Source organism: Antechinus flavipes, chromosome 1 (genome assembly GCF_016432865.1).
Source record: "Antechinus flavipes isolate AdamAnt ecotype Samford, QLD, Australia chromosome 1, AdamAnt_v2, whole genome shotgun sequence".
Lineage (NCBI taxonomy): Eukaryota > Metazoa > Chordata > Mammalia > Dasyuromorphia > Dasyuridae > Antechinus > Antechinus flavipes.
In genome coordinates this window covers 654,931,526-654,958,116 of record NC_067398.1, presented here as the reverse complement: position 1 = coordinate 654,958,116, position 26,591 = coordinate 654,931,526, and the positions used below count along the sequence as shown (strand labels likewise).

The following is a 26,591-nucleotide window of genomic DNA, read 5'->3' as shown; positions in this document are numbered from 1 at the left end:
GCTCGCGTAGCTCTAGAGCCTCAGCAGCATCCGTAGAAGAAATGAGACTCTTGAAAAAAGAGCCCAGGGCCTCCGTCGCCACGTGACCTGCACCATTTCCGGTCCTTCACGAGCTCTGCTCCCCGGCTTCTTTTCCTCTGCTAACTGGGGAAGGGGTGCGGGCGCCGGTATCGCGCTTAGCTCCCGGTGAGCCAAGGGCGGGCCGGGAGCCCTCACCCTGACCTCTGACCTCTCTCGTAGCGCGCATGGAGGGTTCCCCAGAGGAAGAGGGGCCCGGGCCGCGACCGCCCCCGGGAGCTCTGGATGCGGTCCTTAGGCACAGTTCGGCGCTGCCCGCGGGCGCCGTCCAGGTCCGGGGCTACGACTTCAATCGCGGCCTGGACTATGGCGCCCTCCTGCGCGCCTTCACTACCACTGGCTTTCAGGCCACCAGCTTCGGTCGAGCCGTGCAGCAGGTCAACGCCATGGTGAGAGGGCGGAGCTGGGGAGGAGGTTGTCAGGATCTTGGCGAGGGTGGGGCCTGGGGGAGGGCGGTCACGATTGTGGCGAGGGGGAGGGACTAAAGAGCAAGTTAAGATTGTGGTGAGAGGGCGGGACTAGGGAGACAGGTCAAACCTACGCTATGACGAGGGGGTGGGGCTGGGGGGGTAGGTGGGACCAAGGCGAGGGGGCAGGGCGGGGAGGCAGGACCAAGGCGAGGGGCCAGGGCTGGGGAGTCAATCAATCCAGGCGACTGTGGTGGTCCTAAGAGTAAAAGGGGATTAGATGGGGAGGGTCAATACCCACAGTATTGGGAGAGGAGTGGGTGAGGGAAGAATCGCTAACCACTGCACAGCAAGATCCCGGAGGCCCAGTACAGGGAGCGCCATCACAATTTGATGACTTTGGGTCCAAGGTGAGGATCCAGCGGTGGGATAAAGGGGCACTTCAGACTAGATTGTCTGAATCTATGCTAAGGTAAACATAAAGTGGGACACTGAGAGGACAGTCCAAGCATGAGAGAGGCCTGGGTCAGCACCATGTTCAGGGCGAACAGGTATCGAGGTACCGAGGACAGGACTGTGTCACCTTCCACACTTCTACTCAGTTCAGAATTTAAGCATCCAAGTTTTATCTTCTACAGGTCTCTTGCCAAAGATATTGGGAATGTTATCTTTAAGTGGGCCCTAATTCCTAGACCTGAGCTTTTGGTTGGCAGAGATATCAGTCACTCCACCTTCTCTCCCAGATTGAGAAGAAGCTGGAGCCTCTTGGGGAGGAGGAGGAGAACCACTCAGACCTGAACCCAAGCCGTCGGCCATTGAGCGGCTGTACCATCTTCCTGGGGTACACTTCAAATCTCATCAGCTCTGGTGTTCGAGAGACCATTCGATACCTGGTGCAGCACAATATGGTACGGGAGAGTGGCTTGGATCTTCAAGACCTGGAAACCCCCAGGAGCCTAGTGAAATGGCTCCTTTGGCTGGGGGAGGAGTGGGGAACTGGCAAAGAGGGAGATGGGTCAGGGTGCTACCCAGGCCAGGGATGATTTCTTCTGTGCCTACAGGTGGATGTTCTGGTGACAACTGCAGGTGGTATAGAGGAAGATCTGATCAAATGCCTGGCACCTACATATCTGGGTGAATTTAGCCTGAAGGGGAAGGACTTGAGACAAAATGGCATCAATAGGTATGGATGAGAGAGGAGGAGGTAGCCACTGTGGAAGCTTCTCTGCTTCAGATCCCTGAAGTAACTGACCCCTAACTCTTCAGGATTGGAAACCTGCTTGTCCCCAATGACAATTACTGCAAGTTTGAGACCTGGTTGATGCCAATTTTGGACCAGATGGTTCTGGAGCAAGATACAGAGGTAGCCACAGTTGAGGGGGTGGGATGGGGTAAACAGCAGGCCTGATTCTGGGGTCATTAGGGAGGGCATTCAGTAAGGAACTAAAGGGGATAAGGACTCCAGGGATTGGGAGAGAAAGTATTCCTTGAGGTCAACAGTTCCAAGAGACTGTTGTTTTCTAGGGGGTGAAATGGACACCATCAAAGATGATTGCACGATTGGGCAAAGAAATCAACAATCCTGAGTCTGTATATTACTGGGCACAGAAGGTATGACTTATTAGTGAAAAGGGTATGGAGAATTAAGATTTCTCTCCAAATATCCCGCGGCCCTGTGCCCATGATTTTGAACCCAATGCTTTTTTTCTTTTGGCCCAGTGATTGGGGAGGGGGTCTTGGGTCTTTACATTGTTGGGACTTGTGGTTCCTAATCTTACTCTCTAGAACAACATCCCAGTGTTAAGTCCGGCTTTGACAGATGGGTCTCTTGGGGATATGATCTTCTTCCATTCATATAAGAAACCAGGGCTTGTGCTGGACATTGTGGAAGGTGAGTTTTCCCACACCCTGGGGGCAGAGTGGTGTGGCGGCCCTGGTAGGCCAGGAGCCCCCGGTAACGCCTGCTCCCTTTCTCCAGATTTACAGCTCATCAACGCTCAGGCCCTCTTTGCCAAGCGCACAGGCATGATCATTCTTGGGGGAGGCCTGGTGAAGCACCACATTGCCAATGCCAATCTCATGGTAAGGCTCTTCGGTGGAAGTGCTGGGCGTCTTTCTGCATGTCAGGGACTCGGTGACTTGTTGGGCAGTGCTGCTCTCTGTATTCCTTTCCCACCTCCCTGGAGTGTTCTCAGACCTCAGCATTGACTGTTAAAAACCTAAGAGTGCTGTATGGTGACAAAAATGTGGAGTTTGCAGATAGGAGAGACCTCCTGACACTTGTCCTATGACTCCCATGGACAAATGGCTTAATCCCTGAACCCATTCTCATCTGTACAACAGGGCTAATCCCCAGGGTCCCCATTTTGCCCTCTGCTGGGAGGTTTAGGGGAGATAATGTCTTTTTTTTTTTTTTTTTTAATGTCATGAATGTTTTTTAATTGATATTTTTCGATCCCATGGCATGTTTTGGAGATAATATGTCTGAAGCACCACTATGAGTAGTCAGCCTCAGCCATAGCCAGCCTCCCTCACCTGCCTTCATTCCAATCTATCTCAACAGAGGAATGGGGCTGATTATGCTGTCTACATTAATACAGCCCAGGAATTTGATGGCTCGGACTCTGGTGCAAGACCAGACGAAGCTGTGTCCTGGGGCAAGATCCGAATGGATGCCAAGCCAGTTAAGGTACACCTGACCCCAGGTGAGTGGGGGGATAACCTTGGGCCTCGAGCTACTGAGTGCTGTCTTTTTTCTACTTCATCCTCCAGGTCTATGCTGATGCCTCTCTTGTCTTCCCTCTGCTTGTGGCAGAGACTTTTGCCCAGAAAATCAGCGCCTTCACTCCAGAGAAGAGCGATGATTGAGCAGCTGGTTCCAACAAGGAATCTGGGGGTTCTGGATTCTGACCCCTCCTATTTATTGTTTCACAGTTATTCCCCAGACATCCCCAATTTTTATGGTGTCCTGGCCAAGGCCAGCAAATACCTAGGGCTAGATAAAGGTTTCTTTATGTGGCAGATGGTACAGATCCCTAAGGCCAATAAACTCCATATATTTCCATCCAGGCATGTTTCTGTTGCCCCTCAAGCCGGCAACTCATCCTCTGCTACAAATGACTCTTCTCGCCAGCACTGCACATTCCCTTCCGATGCTGTCAGCAGGCAGGGCTCCGTAGGGTGGAAGGCCAGGGACTGCACTACACCATGACTCACAGGCAGGGTCAAAGCCAGCGTACCCTAAGATAAAACAGAAAGGTTATAGTGAGGAGGAGGAAGAGAGGGAGAAGGCAAGGTGCTAGTTGCTGGGCAGTCCTGAGATGGGGACACTCACCTCCACCAGGTCCCAGAAGTAGACATGTCCGTCCTCTGACGCACTGACCACGTGGGTATCTCGCTCACTCAGGCAGCAGTCCAGCTTATATTCTCGATTTTTGTGCCCTGTGTACCTGAGGTGGGGAGAAGTCAGGCTGGCTCCTGAGAGCTTAAGGCTCCCCACTCCTTCCTGCAAGAAACAGACCCTTGAGGCCCCCTTCTCTATCCCCTCCTCCCCCCCAAGTAGTGTTCTGCCTTATCTAATGCTTTTTCTAGGTCTGGAATATAGTCATTTCTGTCTGATTTTGTGCAAACTTTTCTTCTTCATTCCTTCGAAGGCTAACCCTGTCATGATCCCCCCACCATGAAGCTTTCCCAGACTCTCCTTGGAAAACCATCTTTGGTGCCTCTTTCAGCATCTCATGTTTTACAATTTTACCTATTACCCCTCAGTCACAGCTTTTTTTGTGTATATTCTGTGCCTGAAGATGTATATATACGATATAGGAGCTTTTGAACAAATGGATGAATCGATGAGAGGCCCCCAGCTTTGTTGGCTCACTCACTCTCCAAGCAGCTCCCCTGTATCTTTGTCCAGGAGCCGAAGGGAAGAGTCCAGGCTGGAGATGAGCGTGCACTGGCCATCTTTGCTAAAGCACACACATGTGATGGGACCTGTAAAAGGGGCAGGGTGAGGAGCAGTGCTCCAGCCCTATCTTCTCAAGCTCCTTGTGCCCCATACTCACTTCCCACATAGTCTGCATACAGCTCTCCCATCCGAAGGTCATAGCGCCGTGAGCGTCCATCCACAGAACTGGGGAGAGAGCAGGGAAGAGGGCTTGAAGCACCAAGCTTTGTTTGGTCTCTGCCAGACGGTCTTCCCCCGCTTTCTCTGGGGCGCTCACCCTGCTAGGATCTCGTGGTCTGAGAGCTTGACACTGGAGATACCATCCTTGGCTTCATCTAGGATCTGGACTGGGTCAGGGCGGCGTGAGCGGCAGTCCCAGCACCGGACACTTGAATCAATGGAGCCTGCAGCCAGAACCCAGCTCCCGGTGAAATGGAAGCCCTGGTGGGACTGAGGCTCTTGGAGCTCCCCCTTACCCCCAGAACTCTGCACTTACCAGACACAATCACTGTGGCTTCTTCATTGAACTGCACACAGTTCACCTTCTGTAAAGCCAGCGTGGGATGGGGGTAGAGAACAAATGGTCAAAATGGGCTTTCCGAGGAGACCCCAAGACCCAGCCAGGACCAAGCTGTTGGGGAAGTTGTGTAGTTGTGGGAAGGAGCAAGAGGCATAGCGCATGGGAGGAGACATTCTCTGGGGCCCCGGCTAGGGAGGCAGGGGATGGGGGGGCCTTGGACGTCCCTTCGGCCATTGTAGGCCCTGCCCTTACCCCCGCGTGGCCCCGGAATTTTCGGAGAATCTGGCCTGATGCCACGTCCCAAAACAGAACAGCTCGGTCACTTCCCCCAGAGCACAGGCGGCTGTTGTCAAAGGAGCTAGAGTAGGGTGGGAGAAAGCACACTTGTCATGGGTACAGGAGGAAGCTCCAGGGGCAGGGCGCCTGAGCTTGGGGGGAGGGGGGAGGGCAGTTTACAGTTTAGGGGACAAGGATGAATTCCAGTGGAAGAACATTGGGGACACCTGGAGAAGGGAAGACTGACCAATCGGGGAGGGCCTCCCCGGGAAAGCGGCACATGGGGGGGGGGGAGGGGAGGCAGCTCACCCCGCAGCATCCAGCACCTCGGCCCCGTGGCCACTGTAGGTCCGAAGCAACGTCCCCCGCAGTGGGCTCCACAGGCACAGTGACTTGTCACTGCCACAGGTCAGGCAGTAGCGACCATCGACTGCGGGGAAGGGCAGAGTCCGAGCCGTTCCGGCTGTTGCTCCTTCCCCTCCTCTCTCTTCTCTCCCTCTCCCGCCTCCCCTCCTTTCTCTTTCCTCGTTCCTCCTCTACTCCTCCCCCTCCCTCCCCTTCCCGAGTAGGGAGAGCACGGACCGTTGAAGCGCACAGCCCGCACGGCTCCCTGGCGGCACGGTAGGCTGCGCACTGACTTCCGAGGCAGCTCCGGCTTCGTGGGCCTCGGCTCTGGGAACGCCATGCTCGGGGTGGTCCTTGGAACGAAAGCGTCCAAGTCTCTGGTGTTACACGCTAGAAGCTCCCCTATGCTTCAGAAGCTGTACAGTGCCGGAAGTGCCGGCGGAGGGAGAGGAAGGGGCGGGGTCAGGGCCGGTGGTTCCCGTGCCTCTTCGCTCCTCCGCCGTACACCCCGCCCCTTCCCGGCCCGGCAATGTCCGCCAACAATATGTCGGACCCCCGGAGGCCCAACAAGGTGCTCAGGTGAGGATCCAGCCCCGCAACCGCCCCCCAAACTCAGAAATTTCTGGACAGTGAAATCCATTCCTTGTCTGCTCCCAGCGCTTGGAGATGCTTTCCCGGGGAATCTGGCTCCTTGACACCCCCATCCCCTTCGAGCTTTACCTGGAGAAGCGGCTCCTTCTTCCACCAGCCTGCGCTTAGACATGCTTAGCTGGGGAAGCCGGCTCCTTGACATCTCCCAGGCTGCGGATCCTAACCTGGGGAAGCCGGTTCCTTAACTTTTCCCCCTTTCCCCCCAGCCTGAGGTTAGAGATTCTTAGCCGAGGAAGCCTGCTCCTTGACCTTCCCAGCCTGCGCTTAGAGATCGGGGTTAGGCAAGCTGGTGATGTGTCTCCCCTGCGTGGAGATCCGGGGAGGAAAAGTCATTTCCCTTGGTTCCATTTCCTGCGCTTCCCAGGCAGGGAAAGTCAACTTTGTGACTCATTCCCTGTACTTAGACATCCAGGGAAGATTGTGCTTTCCTATCCTAAGCTTGGAGAGCTTGAATTTTCTCACTGGGTTTCTAGATGGGCTGGCAAAACCCTTTTCTGTGTTGCCTTCGTGTTCCCAGGTACAAGCCACCTGCCACGGAGAACAATCCGGCGCTGGAGGATCCCACTCCCGACTACATGAACCTGCTGGGAATGATCTTCAGCATGTGCGGCCTCATGCTCAAGGTACAGCCCAGGGACAGGGGGGAGAGTCTCTGAGGAGGCGCCCTGGGGGAGAAGCCACGCCTCCGGGGTGACCCTAAGGTGCTTGGTCAAAGACTCTGCCTTTCTTCTCCCCAGTTGAAGTGGTGTGCTTGGATTGCTGTCTACTGTTCCTTCATTAGCTTTGCCAACTCTCGAAGCTCTGAAGATACCAAGCAGATGATGAGCAGCTTCATGTAAGTCATTGGGCAAAGGCCCGATGGGGGCTCTCCCATTGTCCTTGGGCCCCCTTCCCTATCAGAGGTTCAGAGAGCCCCAGTTCTTCCCAGCTTGTTTCTAACCCCAGCTTCTTTTCGGCCAACCAGGCTCTCCATTTCTGCTGTGGTGATGTCCTACCTCCAGAACCCCCAGCCTATGACACCCCCGTGGTAGACACGTGGATCTCAGGACCTCAGGCTTTTACTTTTGGTCCCTGGGCCAAAAAAAAAAAAAAAAAAGAAAAAAGAAAAAAGAAAATGCCAGAAACTGGTTCTTTCTTCACTTCCGTGTTCACCTCCCAGCCTCTGCTCCAAATCTAGAGCTTCAGACTGTGAGTCCACGTGGGAGGGTCCCCACCCCACCCTGCTGCTGGAGGATTGCCTCTTCTTGGGCTCCGGCCTATCAGCGTCCCCCGGCTCTGATTTCCTCTCCAGCCCCCCTGCCGAAGGCACCTTGGGCGAAAGAGGATCCTGCACCTGCCTGCCCCGAGCCCGGGCGTCTGCCCTCCCTCTTGGGCCGAGCTTCTTCCCAGGAAGCTGAGACTGGGCCCGGGCAGGCGGGGCGGAGGCTGGGTGCGGGGCTCCAGCACTTGTAACTACTTGTAGCAGTCAATACATTTGGATGTGTAAAAGTTTCTCCCGGTTCTGTTCATTCTCCGCCTCTTCTTTCGGGCCCCGCCTCCGGCGTCCCCTGATTGGCTGGTCGGTGACGGGCCCGCCCCCCCGCGGGCCATTGGCCGGATCTCGGTTCCGGGCTCGGTTCCTCCGAAGGAAGGGTTAAAGGGCCGGGCGGCGGTGCCACCGGGCGGGTAGTGGGGCGACTGGGGTTCGAGCTGGGCCGCTGAGGCTGGGTCTGCCCTTGGCGAGACGAGCGATGGCCGGGGGTTGCTGGGCTCGGGCTCCCGGCTTCCCGCTGCGAATGCTGCTCCTGGCGGCGGCGGCGGCGCTGTGCGTGGGGGCCGGGGACGGCCGCTGCGGCTACTACGAGGTGAGAGGCCGGGCGGCGTGCAGCGGGCTGAGCGGGGCCGCGCGCCCTTCCCTGCCCCCCGAGTCCGAGCCCAGCGCGGGGAGAGAAGGGGAAGTGACCCGGGGGGGGGAAGGCGCGGCTGCACCCTTCCCACTTCGTGTTTCCTGGGTACGGCTTCACTTCTCTCTGAGGGAGAGGTGGAAGGGGCTTCCCAGGGCGCAGCTCTGCGCGGGGCTGCTGGGGCTGAACTTTCGAGGGAGGGTCCTGTAAGTGTCAGGTTATGTCTTGGGTGAGAATGCCCCCCTTCCTCACCTCCAAGGCTTTCTCAGAGAGGTGGGCTCTCTGTGGCCTTTCTGGGGATTAACAGTCCCTCCGGTGGGGGTCTCTGCCCACTGCCCAGTTGTGCCCGGCTACCCAGCCCTCCATGCTCAATGTGCACCTCCTGCCCCACACCCATGATGATGTCGGCTGGCTCAAGACTGTGGATCAGTATTACTATGGAGGTAAGGGGAAGGGACTCCCCTTCTGGGGGATTCAACCAGGGGCCCGTTGTCCAGTCTGGATTACCGAGCTGGGAGGGCGTGGGGATCTGTGACCAAGGGCAGTTCTGCCCTCAGGGCTTACTCAGCTGGTCTGAAGCGGACATCTTTACCAAGTTCCTTTCGAAGTTCTGTCCTTGGCTTCTTTCTCTCCCTGTACTTGCTATCTTGCCTTACATTCTTATCTATTCCCATAGCTTCAGCTTTCATCTCTAAGCAAATCTGAGAATCAAATAATCTGAGTTGGAAAAGATCTCCGAAGCCAACTAGTCCCACCCATACCCTAAGGTAGAATCCCTTTTCCAACGATTTGGAGAAGCTGTCATGGAACAGCTGTTTGCAAACGACCCAAGAAGGAAGCCTTCCCTCTTCTGAGCTTTCCCATTCTCCTTAGAAAGCCTTTTATGACACCAGTCCCAAATTTGCCCCTGCAACTTCCACCCACTGTTTCTGTATTTTAACAAAATAAAAGCAGCATTGATAATATAGTAAGAGGTGTGCAAAAGTTTCATGTTTGTGGAATTTCCCATGACCATGGCTAGATGGGGTTCAATACACAATCTTTATTTCCAATCCCAGCCAGTCTCCCGAGAGCTAGTTACCTGATAAACTTAGGGACTATCCTGCCAGCCCCTAAAATGGAACATAAAATAAACTCTTCATTTCCCCACTCCAAACCTGCCTTTCCCCTTTGCTGCTTTTGCTGATGTCATCACTATAACCATAACTCAAATTTACATAGCATTTTCAGCTTCACAAATCTCTTGGATCTCCACTCTGGGTTAGCCAGGGAATTCCTAAGGTGACTTGACACCAAATCCAGCATTTTCCCAATTAAGGCCATATATCACTTTACGAGTCACCAAACTTCAGTTATCTTTGGCATCCTGCCCCCTCCCAACTGTGCTTTGGTTGACAAGTCCTGTCACTTCTGCTTTCATCATATCTCTTTCATCTGTCCCCTTTCCACGCATAAGGCCACCACCCTAGGTCAAATTCTCATTCCCTTCTCACTTAGACCATTGTGTAATCTAATCAGTCTCCCTGATATTCAATGTGTTCCCTCTCTATTCTGGTCAAAGGAATCCCTGATACATTGCTCCAATCTGTCATTCTGGACTGATGAAAAATCTTCAGCAGCTCTTCATTGCTTAACAAATCAAAGTGTAAATTCCTGACCCTGGACCCAGTCACCGTAGACTGATTCAAGCTACCTCCTTGTACCAGCCACCTCAAATTGTTCCACTTCATATGCACTATTTTAGCTAAAGGGAGCTATTTTAAAATTCCCTTTTTTAAAAATCCTATTTTCTTCCATTCTCTTGAATTTTCATTCATTCCACTTTCACTGCCTAGAAAGGACCGTTCTTCCCTAGCCACATTGTCTTTTCATGATGTCTACCCTATCATTCCAGCTGGAAATATTCTTTCCTTGAAATTCTCTGATGACCAGATTTCATTTCTATAGCCACAGCACCAAATTCAGGCCTTTGCACACAGTAGGTGTTTATTGAATAGTTGAGTAAACTGAATTATGTGAAATCCCCACAGTCCGAGATGGCATTCAGCATGCTGGGGTGCAGTACATCTTGGACTCAGTGGTATCAGCTCTGCTGGCCAACGAGTCTCGTCGCTTCATCTACGTTGAGATCGCTTTCTTCTCCTACTGGTGGAAGCAGCAGACGGCCCAGAGGCAGCAGGAAGTGCGACAGCTAGTCTGCCAGGGTGAGCAGTGACCCTAGGGGAGGGGCGGTATTCTTCAGGGGGACCCAGAGCGGCTTGGCAGCCTGGTGCCCACTCTGTGCCGCTTGCAGATAGGCTTCTCGAGGGCAGGGGGTAGGAGGTGGGATCTTAGGCCTTCTTCTTTGGGGTAACTCCCCTGACCCCATTCTCCACCTCATAGGGAGGCTGCAGTTTGCCAACGGAGGCTGGGTCATGAATGATGAGGCTACCACATACTACGCAGCCAGCATTGACCAGATGACTTTGGGGCTAAACTTCCTGAAAGACACCTTTGGGGACTGCGGCCGCCCTCGAGTAGCCTGGCACATCGATCCCTTCGGCCACTCGAGGGAGCAGGCTTCCCTCTTTGCCCAGGTCTATGTCTCATCTTGCCACCCTTTCCTGCCCCTTTCCCCACAGACATTGTTAGAGAGAACCCCTCAAGCCCTGACCTCTCTCTGATTGCCTTCCTGCAGATGGGCTTTGATGGCTATTTCTTTGGCCGTCTGGATTATCAGGACAAGAAGAGGAGGAAGATTCAGAAAGAGATGGAGCAGGTCTGGAGAGCAAGTACCAGCTTACAGCCTCCTCAAGCCGACCTCTTCACTGGTGAGGGTCTCCCCTTCTGCCCCCCATTTGTCCCTGAAACTTGTTAGGCACTCACAGGGTCTGGGCACAATGGAAGTCGAAGAAGGAAGGACTGGGAATAGGGGCTATGACTGGGGGAGCTCCGGAGAGCCGTGTGGGAGCCCTTGATCTGACCCCCTCGTCCCCTCGCAGGCGTCCTACCCAATGGCTACAACCCACCCCCGGATCTCTGCTGGGATACGCTTTGCTTTGACTTCCCGCTGGTGGATGATCCCGAGAGCCCAGAATACAACGCCAAAACACTGGTCAACTATTTCCTGAACATCTCTGTCCTCCAGGTCATATATCAGAATCCCTATATGTCAGCAACCTCAGGCAGCCAGGGACTAGTCCACACGGCTTCTCCCTTTTAGACACAAGTGCCAAGATTTCTTCATCTTCGGGGCTCCCTCCTTAGGCCTTTGGAATTGGGCCATTGTCTTCTGCTGGTTCAGGGAAAGCTGACTGGTAGTCTTGTGGGATGTTTCATCCTAGACAGCAGCTTCAGCTGGAGCCTCGGGGTGGAGGCTGGGGGGAAGATTGTGTCTTGGCCCCTCTCCCTGGCAGCCGGTGCAGGAGCTGAGGATGCTGACCTGTCCCCCATTATACAGGCACAACATTACCGCACTAACCACATTGTGATGACCATGGGGAGTGATTTCCATTATGAAAATGCCAATATATGGTTCAAGAACATGGATAAGCTGATTCAGATGGTCAATGCTCAGGTACACACATGTATCTGGTGAGAGAAGGAATGTCTTCGGGGGGTGAGGGGAGCAGCCAGGTGCAATGGGAGGCCCAGTCGCACAGCCTCCTGTCCCTCTTGCCTTACAGCAAAGCAAAGGGAGCCAGATCAACGTCCTCTACTCTACCCCTGCCTGTTACCTCTGGGAGCTGAACAAGGCCAACCTCACCTGGTACTGGAGGGGGAGCAGGGGAGAGGCAGGGAGTCCTGGTGGTCCTGGGGCAGATAGTGACTCGTGTCCTACCTCTATACCCCAGGTCAGTGAAGCAGGATGACTTCTTCCCATACGCAGATGGCCCCCACCAGTTCTGGACTGGCTACTTCACCAGCCGCCCTGCCCTCAAGCGTTATGAGCGCCTGAGTCATAAATTTCTACAGGTGGGACCCTACACGGGGGAGGGTCTTGTGGGGAGAGGAGCATGAGGACCTTCTGGGGAGGGAAGATGGCATGGGTCATATTGGGAGTAGGTGATGGGTTCATTGAGGATGGGATGAAAGGAATAGGAAAAATGGGAAGGGAGTAGACAAAAGGAAGAGGGAAAGGTTTTGTTCGTTTTTGCCCAGATCCTTAAACTCTTTCATTCATATCCTCTTCCCTTTAGGTTTGTAATCAGCTAGAAGTACTGGCTGGGCCTGCAGCCTTAGCGGGACCCTATGGACAAGGTGGCAGTGCTCGCCTCAGTAGGTGACTGGGTTCCAGGGTTGGGGGAGCTTTTCCCCAGGACTTATGGGAAGAGCGTTTTCTTCCTTCCCAATTCCCAGCCTTTTAGTCCCTCCCAACCCCACGTGAATCTTACATGCCTTATGGATCCCCAGGACAAGCCATGGCTGTGGCCCAGCACCACGATGCTGTCACTGGCACATCCAAGCAGCACGTGGCCAATGACTATGCCCGGCAACTGGCTGCAGGCTGGGAGAGATGTCAGGTATGGGGTCGTTCCAAGATCGGACCAGGGCGGGCCACCTGGGAGGCGGGAAAGGGTCAAGGTTCCTGTGGTGAGCTCTTGTACTTCCCCCAGGTGCTGGTGAGCAACGCTTTGGCAAGCCTCGGGGGCTCCAAGGAAGATTTTGTGTTCTGTAACCAGCTGAATATCAGTGTGTGCCCACTGACCCAGACAGCCAGCCAAGTAAGTGGGGCTGGGCCGGGCCCAGGAGGAGAGGGAAGAGAGTGGATGAACTTTCTGGGAGTGAGCCAGTAAGCCTGGGGTTGACCCTGGGAGCAAGGACAGAGTAGGGGGACACAGCCTTGAATGATGTCTTGTTCTGGGCTGCTCAGTTCCAGGCTGTTCTGTATAATCCCCTGGCATGGAGCGTCACCTGGACTGTGCGACTGCCTGTCAGTGATTGGGCCTACCACGTGAGAAGTCCCAGTGGGCAGACAGTGCCCAGCGAGGTATTCCTTTATACTTTCCTTGACCTTTCTCCAACCACCTCCCTTCCCCTTCATACAAACTCTCTACATCAGTCCTTGTTGCCCTTTCAACTTTCCCTCTTGTGCCTCCAAGAATTTCTTCTCCTAATCTTAGAGGCACTGACATTTCCACATTCTCTGTCCTTTGAGCTTGGATATATCATTTTCCCTTAAAATACAAAGGGTCAGGATGTTAAGAGTATAAGTACTGTTCCTTTTAGGGACAACTTCTTCAACAAGCTTGTGGATTAGGGAGATAAGTTTGTCCCTTCCCTAAACCGTGGCCCTATTTCTCACCCCAGGTTATTGATGTGTCTGCTGAAAGATCAAAGAATTTCCATCCTGAGTTGATTTTTCCAGCTTCAGCTCCTCCCCTGGGCTTCAGCATCTATTCAGTGACTCGTCTGCCTAGCAAAACACCCAGATTCAGGGATTGTTGCGCTGTCCCTGTGGCCCAGAGTTCTGACCCCCTGGTCATCCAGAATGAGGTGAGCTGCTGAGAGCAGGAGGTAAGAGTGGAAAATGCCTCATAAAGCCAGGAGGAAAGAAGGCGACTTTGGTTCTCAGGAAATGGGTCCTCCTATCAGAATCATAGAATCAGAGTGTTGAAAGAAACCCCAGTTGGACTGTCTGATCCAACTCAGGCCCTGAAAGAATTACCATGAGAACATAGCCAACAAACAGTCATCCGGGCTCTGCGTGAAGGAGACAAAAAACTCCTTCCTGAGGGAAGACATTTGGCAACACTTTTCCTGACATTGAGCTCAGTTTGTTTCTTTGTGACTTCAGCCATCATTCTTGATTCTGCCCTTTGGGGCTGAGCAGAAAGAACCTAATCCTTTTTCCATGGATGGCCATTAGATAATTTAAAGCAGCCATTATGTTCCCCCGTGAGTGTTTTTTCCCTGGGTAAGTGTGTCCAGTTCCCTCCAGTTTCTCATGATACGGACTCGAGGCCTTTTACTGTCCTGATTGGCCCTTCTCCAGAGGCTCTTTCAGCTTGTCAATGTCCATCTTAACCTGTGGTGCTCAGAGCTGAGCTCGGCCCTCCAAAGAGATCTGTCCAGGGTAGCAGACCCTCCCTTCCCTATTCCTGGAAGCTTCATCCCATATGGCTTCCATATATCACACTGCTGACTTAGGGAGATTAGCAGGCCACTACAACCCTTGGAACTTTTTCAGATTCACTGCCTAACCCTACTTTCCAACTTTGATAATAGTGAAGTTGATTCTTTTGTACCCTAGTCTAGGACATATCATTGATCTCTATTGAATTTCTTCTTATTCAACTCAGCCCAAAGCTCTGAGAACTTTTCAAGATCCTTTTGAATATTATAGGTCAACCTCCCTCCAGCCCTCTATACTGTGCTTGGGCTGTGGAGTAAGCCCGGGCTCCCTCTGCACTGTCCCGTATCTCCCAATTTGGATTATAATGTTCTGTTCTGAGTACCGCAACTTCAGACCACTGGTGGGCTGGAGAATGGTCAGAGGAAGACCACATGGAGGGCCTTGAGCCCAAGCCATGGAGGAGGAGCAGCTGTATGGGCTAACTAAACTTGTTTATCTGGGAGAAGAAAAGACTCAAGTCTTTAAGAACTATTTATGTGGTGGAGGGATTAAATGGTGTTGGTTTCAGAAGGCAGAATGAGAAAGCATGGATAGGATAACAGAGAAGCAGGTTTAAGCTTGATGATGAGATAAAACTCCTCCCAATGTTCTCTTAGAGTAGACTAGACTGCTTTCTCCTCCTCTGGTCTGCAGGCAGAGTTTGGACAGCTACTTGTTGGGGAGGATGGCTGGGGTCCTTCTTTGTGATTAGGTCACCCCATTTCCATCCCACCCCTCCTGAGCTTTCCCAATTGTCTTTCTATCTGTTCAGCATCTCCGGGTTACATTTGATCCAAACACTGGGTTGCTACAGGAGATCGAAAATCTTGACCAGGGCTTGCGGTTGCCAGTCAGTCAGGCCTTCTACTGGTAAGTAGAGAACAGAGAAACCTATAAAAAGTCACCAGGGGCTTTTGATGAGGAATCTTTGGGTGATGAGAGGTCAGTCTAACCTATTGCTTTCCTGTGTGTCTTTCCACACCAGGTACAATGCCAGCAGTGGGGACTTCACACACCCACAGGCCTCTGGGGCCTACATCTTCAGGCCAGACAAAACAAAACCATTTCTTCTGAGTCACTGGGTCAAAACCCGTCTAGTAAAGGTATTTAGGGGAGATGTGGTTGTCCAGATTTGGCAAAATTCTGAGGTGGGGGTGTGGAGGAATGAGAGGGGTCACTTGTGAACTGTGAGCCTCTTGAGAACTAGGAAGAAGTCATATTCTTACAAGTGTAAAAATGCTTGGGATTTAAAATGGGAATGAAATAAGAATGTGTAGCTGGAACTCTCCCAAACCAACCAGAGATTAGGAGAATTTCTGGTTGGCCAAAAGTAAAGTAAACTTTCAGAGTTGGAAGGGACTTTGCATTTCATTTAGTACAACATATACCAGGACCAGAATCCCTTCAATATTTCTGAATATTAAGTGTTAACAGTTCTTTTTTTTTTTTTTTTTTTAACATTTAAAAAATATGTTCGTTTTAGCATGCTTCTTTTTTAAATTTTGAGTTCCAAACTCTTTCTCATCTTCTCTCCCATTCACTGAGAAGGCAAACAATACAATATCAATTATATATGTGAAGTCATGTAAAACATTTCTCTATTATCCATATTCTTAAGCAAAAAAAAAAAGTGAGAAAATTATACTTTGATTTGTATTCAGAGTTTTATCAATTCTTTCTCTGGAGGTGAATAGCATTTTTTCATTGAATTCTGTGGAATTGTCTTAGATTATTATTGTGTTTAGATTAGAGTAGCCAAATCTTTCACAGTAGATTATCATTATAGCCTTACTTATGCTGTGTACAATGATCTTCCCATTCTCACTTCACTTTGCATCAATTCATGAAATGTTTTTTCCTGAAACCACCCCCTTTGTCATTTTCAATAGTACAATAGTACAATCATAAGCCACGATTGGTTTAACCATTCTGGAGAACACTCTGGAACTATGTCCAGTGAGGGCTGCCTCACTTAAATTCAATAAAATCGTGCATACCCTTTGATTCATCACTACCACAACTAGGATGAATGAAACAAAAGGGAAAACAACATATATATACGAAAATATTTATTGCACCTCTTTTTGTAATGGCAAAAAATTGGAAATTGAAGGGATACCCATTAATTGGGGAATGAACTGAACAAGTCGTGGCCTATGATTGTGAAAGAATACTATTATCATTAATGTACCTATTTCTTCCTTTCTCCTCCAGCATTTGTCATTTCTGATAGGTGTATGGTGGTACCTCAGCGGTGTTTTAATTTGCCTTCCTCTAGTCAATAATAACATAGAGTATTTTTTTCATACTACTGGGGATAGCTTTGATTTCTTCTTCTGAAAATTGCCTGTTTATATCCTTTGACCATTTATCAATTGGGAAATGGCTATTATTTTTATTAATTTGACTCAGTTCTTAGGAGTTACATGTGTCATCTTTCCATAAAGGAATGTAAACAGTTTAATTTTATTGAGACCATTTTCAATACTTGTTCATGTTTATTTTTTTATGTTCCTCTGAGTCTTTGATTTGAAAGTCAGATTTTTTCTATTCCACTCTCATCTTTTCTTCAGGAATGCTTAAAAGTCCTCTATTTCCATGTATATTTTTTTCCTCCTGAAGGATTTCATATTTAGTTTTGCTAGGTTGATTATTCTTGTTTCTTTGTCTTGTAGATCATATTCTAAGAATCCTTTAATGTAGGAGCAATTAAATCTTATCCTATCCTGAACTATGACTCTACCATATTTGAATTGTTTCTTTCTAGCTCCTTGAAGTATTTTCTCATTGACCTGGAGCTCTGGAATTTGGCTATAATATTCCTAGGAGTTTTCATTTTGGAATCTCTTTCAGGAGATGATTGTTAGATTGTTTCCATTCTATTTTACCCTTTGGATTAAGATAACAGGACTGTTTTCACTGATAATTTCTTGAAATATGATGTCTTGGCTATTTCTTTGATCATAGCTTTCAGATAATCCAATAATTCTCTGTCTTTTTTTAAATTTAGCATTGATTTAATCCTTTTCTTTTTTTTAAATAATAACTTTTTATTGACAGAACCCATGGCAGGGTAATTTTTTTTTTTTTTAACACCATTATCCCTTGCACTCACTTCTGTTCCGATTTTTCCCCTCCCTCCCTCCATCCCCTCTCCTAGGTGGCAAGCAGTCCTATATATGTTAAATATGTTGCAGTATATCCTAGATACAATATATGTTTGCAGAACCGAACAGTTCTCTTGTTGCACAGGGAGAATTGGATTCAGAATCCAATAATTCTCAAATGATCTCTCTTTTGATCTATTTTCTAGGACATTTGTGACTCCAGTTTCACATTTTCTTCAATTTTTTAATTCTTTTTACTTTGTTTTAGCTTTGAGAATTATTTTCTTCAATGAGATTTTTATGCCTTTTTTTTTTTTTTTTCATTTGGCCAATTCATTTTTAAGGAATTCTTTTTTATACCTCTTTTACCATTAAGCCAAATTTTTTGTTAGGTGTTATTTTCTTTAGTCTTTTTTGTGCCCCTTTTACCAAGCCTTTAATTCTCTTTTCATAATTTTCTTATATCATTCTTGTTTCTTTTCCCACTTTTCCCTTTTTATTTCTAACTCTTCCAGGAGTTATTGTTAAATTGGATCCAAACATTTTTATTTGAGGCTTTGTTCATATTTGTTTTAAATGTCATTGTCTTTTTCTGAGTTTATGTCTTAGTCTGATCTATATGTGGCCACTGGATCCAGATAGCTCCAGATAGAGTGAGGCTGGTGAGGGCTGCCTCACTTAAATCCAATTCACTTGTAAGTCATCTCATCACCTTTCTGATGTCATTGGTCCTCCTTGAAAACGAATAATAAACAGTAGGTAGTTTTCCCTATCACTGTAGTAGCTTTTTATGGTCGTAATTCTTTCCTTGTTTGTTCATTTTTCTAATCTATTTCTTTTTTTTTTAAATTTTATTTTATTTAATAATAACTTTATATTGACAGAATCCATGCCAGGGTAATTTTTTACAACATCATCCCTTGCACTCGCTTCTGTTTCGATTTTTCCCCTCCCTCCCTCCACCCCCTCCCCTAGATGGCAAGCAGTCCTATATATGTCTAATCTATTTCTTAATGTTGAACTTTGTTAAAGTTGGATTCTAGTCGCTCTCTCGGCACTGTCCCAAGCTCTAAGTTTTTTTGTTTTGCTATTTTTAGAGCTAGTTCTGGAAGTCTGTAAGTGCTTCCAAGGGGGCATGATCCTGGGAAAGGTGTGGTCACTGCTCTCCTGGTCTGTGTTTGGGTCTTTACCTAGGAAGGGTTCCTGGTCTCCTGGGGCCACAAATTCTAGCCCTTTTCTCTGCTTTGGTATTGTGGCCAATGCCCCTAGTATTCTCTGTTCTTGAACTGCCACCAGAATGATATTTGGGCAGTAGAATTGCCAGCCGGTGCCAGCAAAGGGTCCCTTTGATCCCTTTCTGACCAGTTGTCTGACCTCGTCCTGCCTCTGGGCTGAGGGCTTCTGAAGCTGTTGCTGCTGCCACGTGTGGATTCTGAGCTGACCACCCGATGTCAGAACCTCCTGCCAACCTCCCAAGCTTTCTCAGCCTTCTGTCAGCCCTGCCGCTCCAAAATTTAATTTTTGGTTTTATTTAAAAGTAGTTTGGAGAAGAATGTTGAGAAAGCTCATCTGCCATCATGGCTTCAGTGTTAGAGTTCTCAAAGACCTGGCGAGGGCAGTCCCACCCCATTCCACTTTTAGGTGACAGGCACTGATTGTTAGGAGGGATTTTTGTTGTTGTTTTTCCCTGATTTGGGCTTAGAGTGGCAACTCCATGCTCCTTGTTTTTTTCCTGGGCCAAGCAAGAGAAATTAGGTCTCTGGGCCCCATGATCCCCACTTGTCTCTAGTCTTTTCTGACACAGAGTAACCGTGCCCACCCTGGGCGGGGCAGACCTCATGGGGCACTGCCCCCTTCCCTAGAGGCTCTTCTGCTTATCAGCCTTCTCCCTGCAGTATGTTGTTCAGAACCTGAGCCGTCAGCAGGCTACCTGAAAGGAGAGTGCTAAGTGCTGGGAAGTAATGAGAGAATCCCTTCCCTTAGAGTAAATAAATCCAGGGCAGGTACATAGCAAGCTGCAGTCTGACACACTGAGAGGAGGCCTGAATGCAAGCCCAGCCTCAGACAGTGTCCCTTTGTGACCCTGGGCAAGCCGCTTAACCCTCCCACAACGCTAAGACTGAGAAATGGACCATCTGAGAGATGGAATTGATGAAATGGGATTTGCCAGTGAAGGCAGAGGTCTGGGGAAAACCCTGTGTATTGTGGGGATGGGAAAGATGGCATGGTGAGGCCTTAACAACCAGAGAAATCAAGACAAGCTTCCTGAAGGGGGCGGCATCCAAGCCGGGCCTGGAGAAGAACTGCAGCTTCTGAGCGTTAGAGGCCACGGCCACCAGCCTTGTAGGACCCTGAAGGTGGGAGAGAATTGGGAATGTGCAGTACAGCAAGTGGGCCAGTTGGGCCGTAGCATCGAGTCTGTTAGGGGAAGTGATGTGGAAGTAGCTGCTGATTACCTCATACCCACCAGTCTGAGCAGGACCACCACAACCAAGATGTTGCCTCTAGATTCCCGGAAGTGATAGCCAGCACTGTGGCCCAATTACACAGCTCCTTTGACTGCTGTAGCACATCCCTCCATGTGGTCCACTGAAGCCCCCAGAACTTTTTCAGATGGACTACTGATTCAAAGTGCCTTCTTCCTTTACTCGGGGAGCTAATTTTTGAACCAAATATAAACTTTATATTCCTTCTTAGTCAATTTAATTTTTATTAGATTTGTTCAAAAAGATTTGGTTGGTTTTTTTGGTTTGTTTTTGTTTTTTAAGATCCTGAATTTATCCTTTCATCAAGTTTACTTAATCCGTTAAGCCAAATTTGTGGCTTCTATCATTTTGTAAGCATATCATTTATATCTTTAAGTCATTGCTAAATATCTTAAATAGCAAAGAGCCCATCTCAGATCCCTGGGGCATTCCCATAGAGCCCTCTGCTCATCTTAACAATGGACCCTTACTGTGCTTTAGGACTGGCCACATCAGTTATAATGCCTAGTTCTCATTTCTCTAACTCACAGTTCCTGTGAGCCTAGTGACTTAATTCATTATGGTTTAGGGAGGGGCTAGCATTATCTCCCTCATTTTAGGTTTTACTGCCCCCTGTTTTGTTTGGTCCTTTCCAATCTAAAGATGATTCTTTTGGCAGAAGATAGTGAGATAAGAGTTGGTAGTAATTTAGTTGATGAGTTAACTCCCTGTTTACTGGTCACTTTCTCTGTTCCATGGAAACCTTTCTCATGGGCCTTGAGGATTCCATTTTTCAGAGCTGCCCATCATGGGATGGGATGGATGCCCTTAGAGAATCTTAGTTCACTTGTGTCTACAAATGAATGTATACTTGAAGCCAGAGATCTTAGTTTAGAGTTTGTTTGGGATTTTTTTTTTTTTTGAGTTGGAATCTCTAGTAAATTTCTGGACATCTTTACTATTACTCTTGTGTTGTAATTATTCTTTGTGGCATTTAGTTTGGGAAATATGTAGAAGCACTTTTCTTCTTTCCCTTTTGTTTTCAGTCTAAAGTCCCCTCCCCCCCTTTTTCTTTTCAATGTCAATCCTTGTTAGAAATACTCTCTCTAACCAAGAGCCTGAGATTTTTGTATTTTAATTTGTTTTAGGAATCTATTCTCAGACATTATCTTCTTAACTAGCTGTTTATTGCACCACCAAAAATTAGGTTCTGTATAGAACATCCAGCTAAACCAATCCAATTATATCTGGATATATTTTTAGGGGAAAAAAGTATCATTTTTCCTTTTGAATCAGGCCTAGAGTGGGTCACCTGAGATGCAGAAAATCACAGGGATCACATTATACCAGCAATCTGAGGCAAGGGAGATTGGTAATATGAGTACATGCTAGGGCAAAGGAGTCAGATTTGTAGCCTGCCTTAGGGCCTGATAAACCAGATTAAAATGCAATTAGGAAATGTTTAACAAAGTAAAAGCAACATAGAGAATTTTAATTTGTGGGTTTCTAATGCAACATATGTCGCATGTTTTGAGAACTTTATTTCATAGACATCCCTGATACCTGCTCCCGGTCAGCTTTCTCAATTACCATCCTTTCCCTTCTCCATTTTCCTTTTGGAAAAGCCTAACTGTGAGGATACACTGAAGCTGTGCTTTGGTCCCTCTCTCTCTGTCTCTGTCCACTGTTTTTCCTTCATTTCTCTCTGTATCTTTGTCTTACAACAGCTCCCATGTTTTAACTCTCATCTCTGCAGATCTATACGTCCAGCCTCAGTTTCTTTCTAGAATTCCAGTTCTACTTCATCATCTGCTTGTTAGACGTCTCAAACGGGACATCCCAGAGACACTTCAAACTCAATACATCCAGAGCCACACTCACTGTCATCCCCCCAAACTCCTCTCCTTTTGTACTCTTGTGGCACCCCAGGCTCTATGTTCCCTTCTGGGCCAGTTTGTGCCACAGCCTCCTTGGGATCTGTCTCTTCCTAGATGACCTCCGCTCTCCTCAGGCCGCCGTGCTCACCTCCCACACTGCCGTGACGCCCTCCTCAGTCCAGTGACTGACCTTAAAGCCCAGGTCTGACCGGGTGACTGCCCAACTCAGATAAATTCTGCTGGCTTCCTTTTGCCTCCAGGATGAAATAGAAACTCCTCTGTTTGGGCTTCTAAAGTTGTTGACCCTGACTTTTCTTTCTGGTGGCCTCCTTACACATTTCCCTTTGCTGGCCCTGTGGTGCAGTCAGCCTGGCCCTCTCCTCTCTCTCTCACTCTCCCCCTCCAGGACTTTGCACTGGTCATCTCCCCAAGCAGGAACGTACTGTCCCCCTCCCTCTGCCTGAATGCCCCTTGCTTCCTCAAAGGCTCGGTTCAAGCTTTTACTTGGAGCCCTTCTCATCTGCCTCCCTCTCTGGTTGTGTTGATTTTCTGTGAATTCCAAATATTCTTTTCTTTTCTTTTTTTTAATTCCAAATATTCTTTCATGTCACCTGCCCTAATAGACCGTAAGCTTCTTTGGGAGCTTGCAGGGATGTCTGCCTTCCTGTCCCCACTCCCTGGCAAGGTACCCACAGTGCAGTGGGCGCTTCATCAAGGCTCTCTGGTTGACTGACTTGATCAGGAAAGAGTGGTCCCCAGTGGAGCAGGGAAGCCTTGGTCAGAGGAGCCCCGGGAAGGGCAGGGCTGAGGGCTGAGTCCTTGGGACGTCCCGCAGGTGGCCAGAGGGGCTTAGGCCAGGCTGGGGTGAGCTTTTCTCCCCTGAAAGTTCCCTCTTATTTGCCCCCTCAGAAAGCCCTGGTGCAGGAGGTCCATCAGAACTTCTCTGCCTGGTGCTCCCAGGTTGTGCGGCTGTACCCTGGGCAGCGGCACGTGGAGCTGGAGTGGACTGTCGGGCCAGTGCCTGTGGGGTGAGTGGCGAGGCAGAGCGGGGCTGAGAGCAAGGAAGGAAGCCGGGGGCTGGTCTGCCTCTGACTCTGGTCTCTCCTCCAGGGATGGCTGGGGGAAGGAAATTATCAGCCGCTTTGACTCCCAGCTGAAGACCAATGGGCGCTTCTACACTGACAGCAACGGACGGGAGATCCTGGAGAGGAGGTAGGACACCCGCCCCCTCCCACCCTGCTCTAGGCTAAGGACCCGGGCAGAGAGTTTGGGGCTCAGGGTTAGAAGAGCCGGATTCAGGTCCCAGCCCTGGCACAGTGTGACATTGAACAAGTCTTGTAGACTGCCAGGACCCACGGCGACCACAGGTACAGCCGGGCCTCTGCCAGCGCGCTGTCGGGGACTCTGCCAGCCTGGTTTCTCCTCCCTCCTCCTGTGTGCCCGTGAGCTGAAGCAAGGCGTGGCTTCCACTGCGCTCCGGATCCCGGGAGGCGGCGCGGCTCTTAGTGAAACGCTCGGCATGGTGGCTCCGGCCGGCTCCTCTGGCCTGCTCTCACCCACGTGGGCCTTCTCTGCCCCTCCGGCACGGCGCCGAACGGGACAGCCCTTCTGTCCCCCCATGGCCAGGCAGAATTCCCTGCTTCCTTTCAGGGCTTAACTCAAATACATTTCTTAAATGCAGCCTTTCTTAAACACACACAGACACACACAGACCCTCACCCTCACACTCACACAGACACAGAGACACACAGACCCTCACCCTCACACAGACACACAGACCCTCACCCTCACACACAGCCCTTGAGCCCTCTCCACATGGTCTCCTCCAGATGAGGAGCAGAGGCCCAGCACGTGGCCCGAGCCCCCTCCCCAGCAGGGCCTCCCATGGAGCGATGGCCCCCGGCTTTGCTCCTGTTCTGCCCGACAGCGGGGCAGCGCAGCCTGGGGTGATCCACCAACGACCTCAGCCTGTCTCCACTCCGCAGGCGGGATTATCGGCCCACGTGGGACTTAAACCAGACCGAGCCTGTGGCTGGCAACTACTACCCCGTCAGCAGCCGCCTCTACATCACGGTAATGCTCCCGGCATGTTTCTCCCCACTGGGGCTAAGGCCCCAGGCCCGTCAGGAGCCCCCGCTTGGGCAGATCTGTGCTGAGGTCAGAAGGTAGAGCGGCCCTCTGCAGGGGGCCTTTGCTGGGCCCTCGGGGCTGGGCCTCCCTCTCCCGGGTCGCCTCCTCTCTGCTCTGAGCTCACGGACGCCTCTTCCCCTCATGTCACAGTCCTCCCCGAGAGTGAGGACTCTTTCTGCCTTTTTGACCTTGGGTGCTTAGCCTGGTGCCAGCAGGCACATAGTAGGCACCTTAGAAGTGCTTTTTAACGGCCAGTCCCTGGGCTGAGTGACCCGAGTCTCTGGGGCCCTGGAAACAGGCTGCAGGGAACTTGGAGCCCCTACTCTCCCAGAGTCATCCTGACTCCCTCTTTCCCCCCAGGATGGGCGGGTCCAGCTGACGGTGCTGACAGACCGGTCCCAGGGGGGCAGCAGCCTGAAGGATGGTTCCTTGGAGCTGATGGTGAGTGAAGCGAAGAGGTCTGGGGGGATGGGGAGGGAAAGCACCATGGGGGCGGGCCTTGGCACCCCTCTGTGCCCCCCAGTGATGCCCTGGGCTCCTGCAGGTTCACCGGCGCCTGCTCTTGGATGATAACCGAGGGGTGGGGGAGCCCCTGCTGGAGCCCGGGGATGAGCCTGGCGTGGGGCTGGTGGTGCGGGGCAGGCACCTGGTGCTCCTGGACACAGTCGAGGCGGCAGCTGCTGGACACCGTCTCCAGGCCCAGAGGGAAGCACTGGCCCCCCAGCTGGTGCTGGCCCCTGCAGGGAAGGGCACCCCCTACAGCCCGGGCAGCCCTGCACTCACACAGGTGAGAGTGTGTCCAAGATGGGGGGGAGGGAGGTAGCATAGGAAGAGACTGCTTCACAGACCCGTCCTTCTCTCTGTGGCAGTTTTCTGGACTCCGGAGAGAGCTCCCCCCTGCTGTGCACCTGCTGACCCTGGCCCGCTGGGGCCCCAGCGCTGTCCTGCTGCGCCTGGAGCACATTTTTGAGCGTGGGGAGGACAGGATGTTCAACCTGTCCCAGCCAGTGACTCTGGACCTGCAGGTGAGTGGAGGGGAGGACCAAGAGAAGGGCAGAGGGAAAAGGGAGGGGCCAGGGCCCCACTGAGCCCCATCATCTCGTGGTCTCTCAGGATCTGTTCTCAGCCTTCACCATCACCCACCTGGAGGAGACCACTCTGTCGGCTGACCAGCTACTCTCCAAGGCCACCCGGCTCCAGTGGAGGACCAGCCCAGGAGGAGGTAGAGGCTGGGGTGGAGGGCAGGGAAGCTGCTTCGAGTCGCTCTCCCTGGGGAGCCCCAGAGGCCTCCTGGGGCTGGGATACCCCCTCACCTTCCTGCCTCTGGTCTCCCTCTGACAGGCCCTGCTCCTCTGCAGCCAGCCCCCGCCCTGGACCCCTCAGCTGTCACTCTGCAGCCCATGGAAATCCGCACCTTCCTGGCCTCTGTCACCTGGAGCAAGGAGAGGGAGAGATGAGGATGTGAGCCCAGAGCCGGCCCCCTCCGAGCAGGCCCTCCGTCCACAGGCTGGACAGAAGGAGCCTCCCCGCTGGGCACTCGTGCTCACCAAAAGGACTTTCCTGGCTGCTCCTGCCGCCACCCAGTGAAGGCATTAAAGTGTCAGTGACTGTGGCTGTCGTCATTGTGCCGTGTGGGGCTGCAGGGGAGGGCGGGTGTGCCGGCAGGTCCTTCTGCCTGACCAGGGATGACGGGGGGGAGGGGAGGAGCAGGGCCTAACTCCACAGGAAGGGGCCCCACCATTACACCCCTCAGCAGAGCTTGGGGGGCGGAGAGCCTCACCAGCGCCATCAGCGCCCGTCTTCCCTCTCAGACCAGGCCCTTTCCCCCGGTGGCCACGGGCAAGGGCACAGCCCCAGGAGAAGAGGGGACGGAATTCTGGAATGCGTCTCCCTTATCCGTCCTGGCTCTTTCACTTTGTCTTCAGGCTTTAGCCTCCACCTCCTTCTCCCTTTTACTCCCTCCTTCCCAAAACACACCCCACCGCCTTCCCCCAACCCTGTGATGGACTCCCCAGCCCAACCTCAGCCCTAGGCCCTACAGCAGTTTAGTTTTGTCTTAGCGAGCAAGGAAAGCTAAGGCTAATTTAGGGCCCAGGGTGGCCATGGTGACCACAGCTTCCTTAAAAGGGACCAAGAGACCTTAGGGAAGCCTATCTCCTGGCTATGTCCTTCAAAAGCACAGTAAAAACATGAAAAGATAGCGTCTGCCAGAAATATTCAGAAGAAGATTAAATCACACCAGCAGGAATGAATCAGCAGGCCAACCGACTCTTAGCCCCACACCAACCCAGAAACACAAAAACCCCTGGCGGTATCAACTTTCTTGGTACCAAAGAACTGGAAACAAATTGGATTCCTTATCACCTGAGGAATGGTGAAACAAAAGGGGAGCATTAATGGAACGGAATATTAATTTGCTGTAATAAATGACAACTAGGAATTCAGACAGACACGGAGAGACTTAACTGCAGAGTGAAGTCATCAGAGCCAGAAGCCAGCTGGCACAGTGCCTACAATAGTGTAAACAGAGCAAGAAAGGGCATTCTGCGATTCTAATGCTGAGCCCGGCCCTCCGAGCAGACATAGAGATGGAACTCTTCCTCTTATTGGGCCAGGAGACTGCAGACGGGGTTCATGGCTGTGCTGCCCACTGCAGTAGATGCCTTGGATTTTCTGAACTTAAAATTTTCTCTGATGCACTCCAGCTTTGCTTTCATTCGCTCAAGTTCTCCTTCACCATCCCTCATGACAAAGAATAAAAAAAATTTAAAACTCCTCCCTCTCCCCCCTTTTAAAATATCTTTGGAACAAGGAA

General features: G+C 50.9%; 4 protein-coding genes across 4 annotated transcripts; 3 read left to right on the top strand and 1 right to left on the bottom strand.

Annotated features, from left to right (window-relative positions):
• Positions 1-134: 134 nt before the first annotated feature.
• On the top strand, positions 135-3,553 carry DHPS (deoxyhypusine synthase). Its single transcript, XM_051971611.1, has 9 exons — positions 135-467; positions 1,229-1,393; positions 1,547-1,668; positions 1,752-1,848; positions 2,010-2,096; positions 2,271-2,376; positions 2,464-2,567; positions 3,049-3,174; positions 3,258-3,553. The coding sequence occupies exons 1-9, from the start codon at positions 246-248 to the stop codon at positions 3,351-3,353; spliced, it is 1,125 nt and encodes a 374-aa protein (XP_051827571.1). The 5' UTR covers positions 135-245; the 3' UTR covers positions 3,354-3,553.
• Positions 3,362-6,711, bottom strand: WDR83 (WD repeat domain 83). Its single transcript, XM_051971612.1, has 10 exons — positions 6,290-6,711; positions 5,807-5,985; positions 5,534-5,654; positions 5,201-5,306; positions 4,925-4,973; positions 4,706-4,832; positions 4,547-4,614; positions 4,367-4,475; positions 3,820-3,934; positions 3,362-3,725 (listed from the first exon to the last, which is right to left on the bottom strand). Exons 2-10 carry the CDS (start codon positions 5,907-5,909, stop codon positions 3,573-3,575), a joined length of 951 nt encoding a protein of 316 aa, XP_051827572.1. The 5' UTR covers positions 5,910-5,985; positions 6,290-6,711; the 3' UTR covers positions 3,362-3,572.
• Positions 6,031-7,711, top strand: WDR83OS (WD repeat domain 83 opposite strand). Its single transcript, XM_051971617.1, has 4 exons — positions 6,031-6,148; positions 6,738-6,843; positions 6,958-7,055; positions 7,185-7,711. Exons 1-4 carry the CDS (start codon positions 6,099-6,101, stop codon positions 7,249-7,251), a joined length of 321 nt encoding a protein of 106 aa, XP_051827577.1. The 5' UTR covers positions 6,031-6,098; the 3' UTR covers positions 7,252-7,711.
• A 158-nt stretch (positions 7,712-7,869) lies between these two features.
• On the top strand, positions 7,870-25,388 carry MAN2B1 (mannosidase alpha class 2B member 1). The gene is made up of 24 exons (XM_051971606.1): positions 7,870-8,064; positions 8,444-8,546; positions 10,134-10,307; positions 10,486-10,679; positions 10,781-10,913; positions 11,085-11,230; positions 11,543-11,659; positions 11,769-11,851; positions 11,937-12,057; positions 12,282-12,360; positions 12,496-12,605; positions 12,699-12,806; positions 12,956-13,072; positions 13,393-13,578; positions 14,970-15,067; positions 15,183-15,300; positions 22,556-22,674; positions 22,757-22,858; positions 23,632-23,719; positions 24,137-24,217; positions 24,321-24,563; positions 24,646-24,801; positions 24,890-24,998; positions 25,118-25,388. Exons 1-24 carry the CDS (start codon positions 7,951-7,953, stop codon positions 25,231-25,233), a joined length of 3,015 nt encoding a protein of 1,004 aa, XP_051827566.1. The 5' UTR covers positions 7,870-7,950; the 3' UTR covers positions 25,234-25,388.
• Positions 25,389-26,591: the final 1,203 nt, after the last annotated feature.